We start from the raw sequence: 12,533 nt of genomic DNA on the forward strand, positions 1-12,533 counted from the left end.
CCCTAGGGTGAGAGCTGTTTTACAGAAGCTAGGAGTTTACATTTGATCTTTACAATGTTAGATGCAAAGTATTTGAAAAAAAGACACTTGGAAAACATTTGGGCTTGCAATTTAAATGGATGAATTTAACGCTGATATCATGGAACCCTAAAAATGAAACTGAGCTAAAACAAAGTAAAACTTACTCTGATTCCAAGGGTCTCTGCTGACATGAGAGTGGAAATGAATCACACAACCACGCACACACACCCATAGACACTTTAACATGCCATTAAGCTCTGACGCAAACTCCATTTTAGCCTGGTTTCCCCTTTTCTATTTTCAATCAAGAGAGGAAAAAAAGGAAGTCTTTCATTTAATGGTAAGAACCAACTATGGTCTCCATATATTCCTATAACGGTAACAAAGTATAGGTAAAATTATATTTTACGTACTTTATTATGGTACTATGTCAATTGACATCGAACTTCATAGTATACCGAAGAACGGGAAAAAATATTAGGACACCATTTATGTCTGTAGTAACACTGAGAGTAAGATGCCACAAAACTCGGGACACAGTAGCTGGGAAACAAGATGTCTGAATTCCTGTGATTCCATCCATGTTTGGAGGGATCTGGGGACACCAGGTGGATCTTCTGTAACACAGGTAACCATGTCTGTGCACCGTGGTTATGATGCTCACTTCAGTGGAGTTCAGTGTTAATGTCCTGTTTGGCATCTACCTCCTCCAAGTTCAAAACTGGACTGCTGTGCTGGGAATCCAGCAACCTGAACCTTTTTCTTCATTACAAATCTGTACATCTTTGGACTTGATTTCTGACATCAAATCAATCGTTTTACTTCTCTCTTCATTAGTTTGCTGTCTGTCTTTACAAAGTCTTCTGGGCATTAGCAAAGACATGAACCTAAGAGAATACCTCACACATTTTCAACACGTATAAAACGTTAGTACTTGAAATTTTTTATGTTTCTATAGCTAAGGAAAACTTTTAATTTTTTTTCTGTCTTAGCCTAGTCTATCCAGCACTTCTTGCTGGAGGCACAGCTGGGACGAAAGCTTTGGAATGAGAAATGAAAGGAGTAAATAGACTTGACTTTACTAACAGTGTCCTTGTTTTTATTCCTGAAAGTTATGACACAACAATTGTTAGACCATAATCATTAAGAAATTCTCGGCATCATCTTCTCTTAGGTTGAAATGTTCGACAAACAAAAAAAACAACAAACCTATTTTTATTCTGCTTTCATATTTCAAATGCGTTTATGCACTTCAAATTTCAGTTTCAAGTATTGTTGAGGTAAGACTCTGCATAGTTTTTTGACTTATGACTTAATGCTATATGCTACCTTATGCTGGTTTACTTCTGCTTTCTTTATGCTTTGCTTCATTTATTATCCTATTCTTTTCTTCCTTCTTCCTTTGTAATCCTTATTTATGGTATTATTAGAACTTGTAAATTTCAGTAGGTAGTGGTTACAATATAGGTAACTCACAAGGCCTAACAGGTATATTTAGATAATAGAAAGTATTGAACTCTGAGTCTGAAGTGGAAAAAGTTGATCACATCACTTCTCCAAACAACATTGCTCTGAGATTTAGTCTAAAAAGATTCACTTTTCAATATGTAGAAATGTGATTTGGTGGATAGCTTGCTGCTCATTCCGAAGTATGTTACATTTCTTTTTCTGGAGGTGAACCCCTGCAAAGAGGGTGCTTGGTGAGCAATGGATGCCCTGCCCAGAGGCCAGAGGTTTTTGGAAATGCTGCAGAACATCCTGTTCCTGGGAGCCCTTCTGCCTGGTTGTTTGTGCTCTAGAGACTTGGCTCCTGGTGTTCTTGCTTAGACCTTTGGACTTTGGCAAGGCTGCTTCTCATGTTTCTGTCTTCCTCTATGTGCCATTCTGGCTCTGTAGATGGTTTGGTTTTTTGTGTTGTGACAGTGGAGGCTGCTTGGAGTGCACTGCCAGGCATTGGCTCATGGGCACTCTGCTACATTTCAGTAACAGCAACAGAACTTACATTTGACTGGGAAATAATAACTATTACTGGAAGAAAAAAGTAGCAAAACATATTTCCTAATATGTGCTAACATAATGAGGGGCCGTGTCTCCAGCTTTATAGGCAATTATTAAAGTTTTTGACTATTGCCAGGTACCAATACTAGGTACTTTAGCTGTGCAACTTGATTTGAATAGCATTGCCAGAAGAGCACCATCAAAGGCTTTTGATAACATGCTACCAAGAAAATATAACTTATGACCCCAAGAAAATTATTTAATCATCTTGGTGCATCTATAAAAATAGAACCAAGTATAAAAACAGTATAAATAACAAAACCTTTCTCACTGAGGTTTTGTGAAGGATACCAACTAGCCCTCATGAAGTACCGTGAGTTTCCTGGAAGGAAGGCCTTTTGTAAGTTCGAGGTATTGCTATGCACTAATTATTGGTCATAGCATTGCACATGATAGATAGGAAATGGAAGAGTGGGAGAATGAAGTGATTAAGCTAACATCACACAGTGAGCTGGGGGAAAACCCAGAACTGTGAACAGATCTAAATTTGTTTCACTGGAGGAACACAGTTATATCTGGACAAAGTCCCAGAGTTTAAGTGACAAGGATACCTAACATGAAACTTGAAGTCATCGGAATGTAGCCAAATAATACAAATATCCTTGTTAAATGCAAGTGTATCCACTACCAGTTATGGACACACTTTTCCTTGGAGGAGAGCTAAGGTGAGTCCTGCTGAGGACAGAAACTCTTCTGTGTTTGATTTCCAGGTACAGTGAGTAGTTGACCCTCTGAGCCCAATGCTGCAGAGAACACGTAAACCTAGTAAACTGAGTGTGGCTATGCCCCAGGGTGGCCCTCTGAGAATTCCCCCTAGGTTCCTGAGAGAGACAGGTAGACAGGCTATAGGTGGAAAGAGACAAAGTGCCTTGAGCTCTGTGGGGTAGGAGCCTATCTTCAACCCCTAGACACTTAAAAGTCTTGCCTGCACTCATGGCCTTTCAACCAGGAAAGCATCACAGAAAGACTTTATGGTAATCAAACAGGAAACAATGACTGGGGAAGAATTTTTAAGCAGTCAGTGTTAAGAGAAAGAAGGAAAGCCATGTCTGTGCTATTTACCTCAATGTTATATTTTGCAGCACCTAATGCCAACTATTAAACAAGGACACACTCTTATCTAATTTGCGCTGTTGTCTTCCCAGGATCTGGAACATTTTCTGCGGGAGTCCACCTTTATCTCTAGAAGCCTCTGGCAAACTGTTTCATTTCAGCTCAGGTCCTTTTGTAGAAAGAACTTGAGGCTGAAAGCAGCTCGCCCCTTCTGCCCTCAACCCCCGCTCTCCCCCTACCCTCCCCACCGTGGTTAACTTGTTTTTCATCTTTGTTCTGAGTTGCTCTAAGCTGATTCAATTTTTATTTCTGTTTTTAATGAGTTAGTAATTCAGATATCTTGGCTTTGAATCTTTGGAACTGTGGGTTGTTAGTAAGGATTGAATCAGCTTGTTGGCTCCTAATAGACTCTGAAATCCAGTAACATTCATGATGTATTTGTTCGCTCTGTTGACTGCCAGGTCCCAGTAGGAGCAATGGCCAACAGAGAAGAATAGAGGTAAATCCTCCTTGGTTGCCTAAGAGCTGTTGTTGTTTACCCCAGTTGTATAACCTCTTCACATTGAAACATCAATGTGAAGTTACTCCCCACTTCGAGTATCACTTACTTGACTTTACAAGAAACTTTCACATCTTCCAAACCAGTAAGCTATAAGATTTGCTCCAAGCTTACACAGTATATACTGTGACCATTTTCCATTTAGAAATTAACTTATATTACAGCTGTAAGTCTATTTGCTGAACTTACGATACTTGCTACTGAATGAATGATAATGGACATGAGATCGTCTGTAATTCATATTCAAAATCTACCATTGCTATGTTTGTCTAAGGAAGCTTCAGTGAGGATACTTGAGATGCATATGAAATTAGAAAAACAATTAACAGAAATAGTTCAGTAGAGAAATCCTGATCCTAGGACTAATAAAACTAGATTTTCTTAAGTCCAAATGCCTGTAAGATTATATGTAGAAGGATAATTTGTGTCCAGCATGTAAATAATCATGATTCTCAGAGGGAATTATTTGTACTTTAATTGCTCTTAGTAATGGAGAGTTGTGTCTTCTTATTTGTCTGCTTGTCATTAGAAAGTATGACTTACCATACATTTAATTCAAGTTTTTATCTTAAAAAATGTTATTCTAGAAGTCTTAATCTCAATCTCCTTTCATTCCTGCCTACTCCCATCCCCCCCAACCCTCTACCCCACCCCTCCACCCTGCTCGGTTTTGGTTTGTTGTTTTGGTTTTTACAAACCAGTGTATAACTCACTAAGGCTCAAGATACTATGTTTGAAACCTGAAAGCTAGCCTGAAGGTCAAATTCGAAGTAAGAATTTTCTTTTTGAATTTGAAGTCTCATTAGTGTAAGTGCCAGGATAACAACCCACAGTCTTCTTAATATAGTGGTTCCCATTTACATACTGTATCCTTAAACCACCTCTATTATCCCTTTCTGGGTGTTTTTCTTTCGAATGGTGCTTGTTTTATTTAAATGAACTTTCTTTAGATTGAACTTTCAGATAATGATTTCAAGTGGAAAACCAGTATCCTCTGTCACAATAAATGATATCCAGGAAGAGAAATAATGGTGAAAACAACAAAATATTATTGAATTCTAGCTAGAAACATGAGCCTACCGAGGCACTGAGTGTAAATCTTTCTCTTCTTGTGTTAAGTGTTAAAGATGTGTTGAATACACTAAATGGAGACTTTCTCTAGACATTATAATGATTACTGGGAAGTTGAAAACAACTTTCTCATAATGTGATTTCGTGGATTTAATACCTTCTCCCAACCAAAAATTACCTTTACCTTAGAAAACAATGCCTTGATAAAACCAACTGAAATCCCCTAAATTTAACAAATGATGGTGGTAATGTACAGTCCTCCATGTGAGACCAAACTGAACCCAAGGCTCTATTCCCCTATATTCTTCTTCCTTACTAATTCTCACTAATATGCAGTGGCTGCCATCACCACCACCATGATGCCCTCCAGGTGGTACCCTCCTGGACATTCTGGCTCAAGCAAACACAGGCCTCTTTCCTTAATTCCTCTGAGGACACCTGGGAGGAACGTGGAAGTTTAAATATGACTTCATAGACAAATAGGAAAATAAAAAGGAAATAGAAAAGCATAACTCATCTGCTTTTTCATTGTTGGTTAGGGTTTTTTTCTGAGGCAGTTAGCACATATTGAAACCGGCTGGAGATTGTTAAAACAGAGTGCTGGGCCACCCCCACATTTTCCAATTCAGCAGGGCTGGATTGGGGCCTGAGAATTTACATTTTCAACAAGTGCCCAGGTGAGGCTGGGGTTGATGATCTGGAAGCCACACTTGGAGAACCACTGTCCTTAGGAGACCCATTGATGCCTGGCTTCTGCCTACCTGCCTTTAAGCCAGGTCCATATTTCAGGTCTATTTGGAGACTTGTCAAGGGACAGACCCTAATTATAAAATGGAAAGGCAGCTAGTCCCATACATAAGATTGAATTGAATTCTCTCATTTCCTTGCAAGCTAGCATAGATCGGCTCTTCCCTCATAGCTAGCCGTATGACTCCTTCTCACTGAGATCACGCAGCCATATCTCCTCAATTCTAAGTGGTATATTTCACACATTTTCACATCTCTGAAAATGGGATGTGTTTCACAATCATGCCGCAAATGCCCTGAGCCTATGGGAATCCTGTTGTATTTGTTCATAGTATCATTGTTTCACTGAGTTATGTGCATTTTTGGTACTTCATAAGTTGATTTCATTGCCATTTAAAATGTCTTTAAAATTACGATACTGTAATTGAGCATTGAGACAAAAAGTTATTGTGTATGAAGAAAGGCGTGGGAATAGGGCAATGAAGCTTACATTTGGTATTGAAGGAAATATTTTGTTTCTAGAAGAATGATCACAATTTCATATTTTTTAAAAGAGCTATAACAGTTTTATTTTAAAATAGCAACATGTACAATACACCCATACATAGTTTGCAGTTATTAAAATGATGATGAAAATCTTTAACCTCACTTAAAAAAACACATTTACAGATTTAAAAAAATTCTTTTAGGGGGTCACAAGATAAAAATTTGAAGACCTCAGCTGTAGATTGCGATTTCCCAAATGAATCTCAGAATACTGGCACCTGGCCAAAATAAATTCTTTAACCAAAGATAGGAAAATGAGAAAGTAGGACAACTTATTTATTTTTTTATAAAATGATGTTAAATGTTTTCAGTTTAAAGTTCTGTTCTATATTCTGAAATTAAGGTACTTTCTACTTTTTTAGGGGGTTGGGAGGAGTTTGGTTTGAAAATAATGATGTTAATATTAACACACTTTTCTTTTTTCATTTCTACATTGCCTTTGAAAGCAACAACTATGTGCTTTACAGGGCCTGCATAAGGAGGCTACCTATAAGGAGAAGAAGCTGAGTTTCATTTTGCTACTGAGAAACACACAAAGGATGGATGGCCTTTAACTTCCTAAGCGTTGCACCTGAGAGCAGAAGAAATTGCCAGATCCCTGCTGATTTATGAAATGCATTTCAAAGCCACAGAACTACCATTTTAGGCATTGCAGCATAATTTAATTGGCATTATTTTTCTTACTGGTCCAGAAAATAATGGTGTGATTTACAAATGTTGATGTCTTCAGTTTGATCAAACACTGTGTTTAAAATTGTATACCTCTTACTGCTGATCTACTTTATCCTGCTCTACTGAACTATATAATTCACTAATTTACTCTAAATTTACCATCAGTCTCCTTCAGCTGAAGATGAGCTCCCTGAAGGCAAGTATCTTTGTTTATTCATCGTAGGGTCTAGAAAAACCAATGTTCAATACATAATTGTTGAATGAATTAATGACTGAAGGAATTGGATTGTAACCCCTACTTGAATGTAATTTTACACTTACCCTTGTGACCTTGGTAGAACTAATATCCCTGCCTTTGTCAGGCTGGCAGCTTTATGGCAAATCTACATTTTGAGTGTGTAGGAAGACTGGCCAAGGGACAATATCAAAGGCTAGTACCACAAGCCCTAAAGCAATAATGAAGAATGACATAGATAGTTTCTAGTGATGACTCTGTATGTATAGGAGGGAAGTGGGCATTGGGATGAGGAAGGAATCAATGATTATTCTCTTACAGCCATGGATATGGTCAAATGTGTGGAATGAATAGATGAGTAAATGCAACATTTGACAATTTCTCCAAATATGATTTTTTTATCATGTACTAATGGTTATATTTTTAAGTGGTAATCTCATTACCTCTCCAAGACCAAGCAAGACATCAATCAAATGGTGTGAGAAGCAAATTCATGCATTAACTTAACCATGAAAGCAAGCAGTGGCTCATGTGCCATGAAAAGAATTCAGATTCGAAGGAATGAGAATCAGGCAGCAGGCTGAGTGAATATTCTCACAATCAGAGCTTGACCTAGTGAGAAATTAAGCATACTCTACTTTTCCTTTAGTCTTCATTTATTTTGCTTAAGTTTGTGGGGGATATGTTGGCTTAATTTGCGTCTGATGATTGTATTTCTTCTTGGGAGAAATGGAAGAAGTGACTAATACCTACCAGGTGGACGGCAGGTAGGCAGAGGTGAATGGAAGCAGAGCCAACACATTTTCTGTGCCAAGTACAATTCCCCAGGCTGAATTATATTTCAAATTTGTTTGCATTGGTTCTTTCATTATCTCTTACACAAATAGAGCTGAAAAACCAGATGGTTAAGTACAGAATACCGTGATATGATGACTTGTAGACACAAGGGGTCAGCATTTGAACGCAGATGATTTGGTCGAAGTCTTGCCTTGTTCCCTTCTGCTGCTCTACCTCTGCCTTGATGTGCTTCTGTGTGTGAGGGTAGATAGGGAAATGAAATTCAATTTGTATTTTGCAAATCGCTTTCTTTTCCAGTTTAGGATTCTGAGATCTCCCTTTTAGATTTAATCAGTCTGTTATTGTCATAGGAGATGACATCTAACAATGAATCTTACCAGTCTCACTGGCCCCAATGGTTTCAGCAAACTTCAGTGACCTCCAGATACATGCTAATTTTCCTCTTCGCAAAAGAGCTTCTTAACCTGAAGGGTCCCTAATCTATGCTTGCTTAATACATGTATTGGATGATACACTATTTTACTGATGTAAATCTGCCCAAAACAAGAGATACCTGGTTAGAGAGATTGTATCTTGATTCTGAGCTTATTCTGAGCTTTTGACTTCACATTGGGCTCCATTATAATTGCTGTCTTTGATCTGTCCTTTCATTTTCTACATCTAACTCAGGGCAAATGCATGCTACAGTATCTCTTAAGAAACACTATATTATTCCCAAAATTAAAAATTATTACATACAGTAAAATTCACTTTTTTGGGTGCACAGTTCCTTAGCTGGGTGTCTCTGGCTCAAGATCTCATGAAGCTGTAATTGAGATGTCAGACAGAGCTGCTCTCCCATCTGAAGGTATAACTGAGGGAGAATCCACATTTGCTCCTGTGGCTACGTGTGGGATTCAGTTCCTCATGGACTGTTGGACTGGGGACTTCAGTTCCCTGCTGGCTATTGCTGGAGGCTTCCCTCAGTTCCTTGTCATGTCTCCACAGGGCAGAGTAACCCAGGTGACACAGCTTGTTTCCACGCAGGTGAGAAAGCGAGAGACTGAGAGCAAGATTAAACTCAGGGTGTTTTTTCTAACCCATGTAGAAGTGACATCCCGTCATGTTTGCTGTATTCTATCTATTGGATGCAAAAGTAGAGAGGATTACGCAACGCTGTGAACATCAGAAAGCAGGGATCATTGGGGACCATTTTAGAGGCTGCCACCATAAAGGCTGTCACAATGATCCAATTGAGAAATGATGGAGTTTGAATGCGTGTGGTGTCAGTAGGCTAGCATCCTCTGATTGCAAAATATGTGTGACATTTAGAAGAATAAAATTGCTAAAACGTGATGGTTGATTGGCTATGGTAGATAAAGGAACAAAAATTTTTGAAGAAGACTCCAGATTTCAAGCTTGAGCTCCTGAGTAGATGGCAGTATTCTTCACTTATAATGATATCCTGCAGGAAGGAAGAGATCGTGACTGCTGTTTTGGGCATATTAGCTTGCAAGTACCTGTGAGGTATCTAATTTGAATGTCAGGCAGGTGGTTAGATATTCAGATTTGGAACTCATAAGAAAGTTGTGGGTCAGATAATAGATTTAGGTTTTGTCACCATAGAGATTGTAATTGAAGCCTGTCTTAGGTCCAGTTTCTAGGAGCACAGATTTCCCAAATAACAAGTGAGTCAGTAGGAATGAAGTGAATGGACTCTTTCTAGTTCTACCCCTTGACTCTTGTATTCATATATTCTACCACTGGATTCTACCATTGGATACACAGTACCACATAATGACCATTGGTATAAGGTATATACTACATCCTAAAGCAACACCAAAACCTCATAATGTATTGTCTCTAAGCTGGCACGTTAGTTGTGACTTTAAGAAACTCTTCCAATCTCTAGCAGAATAGCAATGTCTGGGCTATACAGTGTGTGGGAATTGGTGGATTCCATACTCACACACCTGTTCTGTGACCCCCCCTCTGTCATAAGTTGGCTTCTTGGTCTGATGCAATATTGTTCAGGATTCCATGTCAGTAAATCAAGTACTCTGTGAGTCTTTGAATAGTAGGTGTGAATTGAGGCACTGTGGGCAGAAAGGCAAACCTATACCCAGAAAATATGCTATTGCTGGATAAGACAAATAACTTCCCTTTTCAGGGTAGAAAAGGAATTATTTGCAACTAAATGGTGTCTTCTTGAGAGATGGTAGCATACTGGGCATCTTTCAGACAGGTTTGAGCAGTGGCAGTAACTAGATCAGCATTGGTGGGAGGGAGACCCTTCCACTGGGCTCATGCAGAGCCTCCATTTGAATATCCATGACTATTCTTTGAGGAGGCCCAATGTGCCAGCCCTGGTGTGGCCAGGGCTACCTGACATTTACCAGTTAAGTCATCCTGTCCAACCAGTTTTATAGAGCCTCTTCTAGAGTCAATACTCCCTAATGGGCGTTAATGCATGATACACAGTTTGCCCATTCCTGTAGATCCATGAACCTGTTTCTACTCCCGATCTCTTTGTTGCCAATCTTCCAATCCAAATGGTCCAATTCCAAATGATCCACTCTGCACTGCTCAGAAGTCCATGCTTATCCTTCCTTCAAGCGACTCTCTTCACACAAAGTGGGTGACCAGGTGCACTCCTGTTCAAAGCTGGGACCTCTGTCATGCAGCAGCAGGCTATTTTTGTTTATTCTAGTGTACCAAGCTGGTCTATCTGTGAATCAGACCTTGGTTTTTTCTCTCCTTCATCACTGGTGGGTCCTCAGTTATAATATAGAACTATTTTGGCATATCCATATCTTGGGCTTTTGAATCTCTTCCTTAGAACTCTGGTAAGACTACTCTGGTACCTCCACCTCATTTAATGTGAGTCAGCCTTATCACTCCACACCAAGTTCTTAAGAGTCATCCCAGCAATGGAATAAGACTGGTTCTAAACCCCACAGGAAGTCCTCTGAGGGTCACTGGGAGCAAAAGTGAACTAAAACCAGGGAAGAGGCACAGAGACTGGTAAAGATGATTTGAAGAGAGCTGTGCAGCCACTAACCGTGTCTACTGTGAAGCCATCAGGGTGGATGACATGGAGAGAGGGTGAAGTGAGAAGAGCACAATATTTCAGACGGAGCCCTCCCTACAAAACCCCAAAACCCCAATAGTTAATGATTAATAGAGAAAATATTGCCTACAAATAAGACAGAAATCGAGTTGCAAAAGATGATGCCAGACAGTGTTTTAAGTAAAGGATTATTTCACTGAACTGGCAGATGCTGAGTCATTAAGTAAGCTGAAAGTTCAAATGCATTCACTGGATGTAGTATAATGGAGGTCAATGATGACCTTGGCAAGGGCAGTGTCAGTGGGATGGTGGGCCCAGGAGCCAGATTTAGAGTGAAGAGTGGGAGGAAAGTAAAGAAAACCAAATAAAGAAAGGGAACAGAAGAGGAAAGGGAAGAAATAAGATGATGGATTGAAAAGACTATCAGATTAAGGGAATATTTTATTCTATTCTCTGTTTTGATTTTAAGTTTGGAGAGACATGAATAATGCTAGTTTGAAGGAGGTCTGGGAGAGAGAGAGGGAGAGAGAAAGAGAGGGAGAGATAGAGAGAGATATTCGTTGGTGCCTGATTCCTAAGGAGAAGACTCTAGGGAAAAAAGATTCTAAGTCCAGATGAAGGAATTGCTTTTGATGATAAGGAACAATCTCCATATTGCAACAGAAAGGTGGAGAGAATGATAGTTTTGGGATTTGATGGTGGGAAGTTGAGGCTATATAGTTCCAATCAGATGGTTGATTTTCCCCCAGTAGAAGACAGGGTCATTTGGTAAGAGTTCATGGGTTGGATAAAGTACGAGGATTGAGGATGGTGGACAGTGTCTGAAAGAAAGGACAGATGGTATACAGAGGTGGCAGATGGCAATGGCAATGAGGAAGATAGAGACTGTAAAGCTAGACTCAGCAGGTCCAGGATTTACAGAGGCTGGAAAAATATTGTCTGGAACATGAACCCACTTGCAGCCCTGAGATACTTGGGGAATTAGGAAATATGCCACTTCTATCAAAAGGGCTGTAACAGAAGTGGTGTTCCACATGGGAAGTTAGGGTTAATTATGAGCAGAAAGTGCAAGGAAGACAAGTTGTGGGAATGTAGAAGAATTGTTTATCATAGAGCTGGGGTTTCTGAAGAATAAAATGAAGATTTGGGGAGTTTGGGGAGGGTTGGGACAGGGATTAAGTCAGGAAGGAGAAAACATAGAACATTACACAAACCAGCAAAATATTCTATAATTTTTTTTTTTCTGATCTTTCTCTCTCATTTTTCTTTTCAACCAACAAGGACACTATTTTTTTTTTTTACTAGTTATCAGTATAAACTGTCCCCTATCCAAAGAAATTCAATTGGAACAATTTGCAAAATTGAACTAAAATAAATCTTAACTGGAATTTAAGTTAACTGGTTGCTCTGGTCTAAACTGAGATATTGCTTTTAAGAATATATTCATGTTTGGGCATTAATAGTTCACCATTTTGCCATGATTATAATTAAATATTATTAACTTCTCTCTCCTTGACCTCACTGTGGCATGATTATTTTGCTGTAATTTTAAAAAGATCTACTTTTAACCTTTGGATGCAACACACGTAACTGTTCATCAAAGATCAACTGCAGATATTTTTGTCTTTCATATCTATCAAGAGGCCTAATTGTTATCATGAGTCTATTAAAAACTCTTTGTAGTCAGCAAGACATTTACACTTATAAGGAAGAGTAGATAAATT

General features: G+C 39.0%; 1 protein-coding gene across 1 annotated transcript in view; it reads left to right on the forward strand.

Moving 5' to 3' along the window:
* The window catches only part of LOC114678859 (uncharacterized), a 29,075-nt gene extending 17,085 nt beyond the window's left edge, over window positions 1-11,990 (forward strand). The window contains exon 4 of the mRNA XM_078005001.1: window positions 6,502-11,990. Within this exon, the coding sequence (XP_077861127.1) occupies window positions 6,502-6,609 (108 nt within the window). The 3' untranslated portion in view covers window positions 6,610-11,990. The remainder of the gene's footprint in view (window positions 1-6,501) is intronic.
* The last annotated feature ends 543 nt before the right edge of the window (window positions 11,991-12,533 follow it).

Source organism: Macaca mulatta, chromosome 6 (genome assembly GCF_049350105.2).
Source record: "Macaca mulatta isolate MMU2019108-1 chromosome 6, T2T-MMU8v2.0, whole genome shotgun sequence".
Taxonomy (NCBI): Eukaryota; Metazoa; Chordata; class Mammalia; order Primates; family Cercopithecidae; genus Macaca; species Macaca mulatta.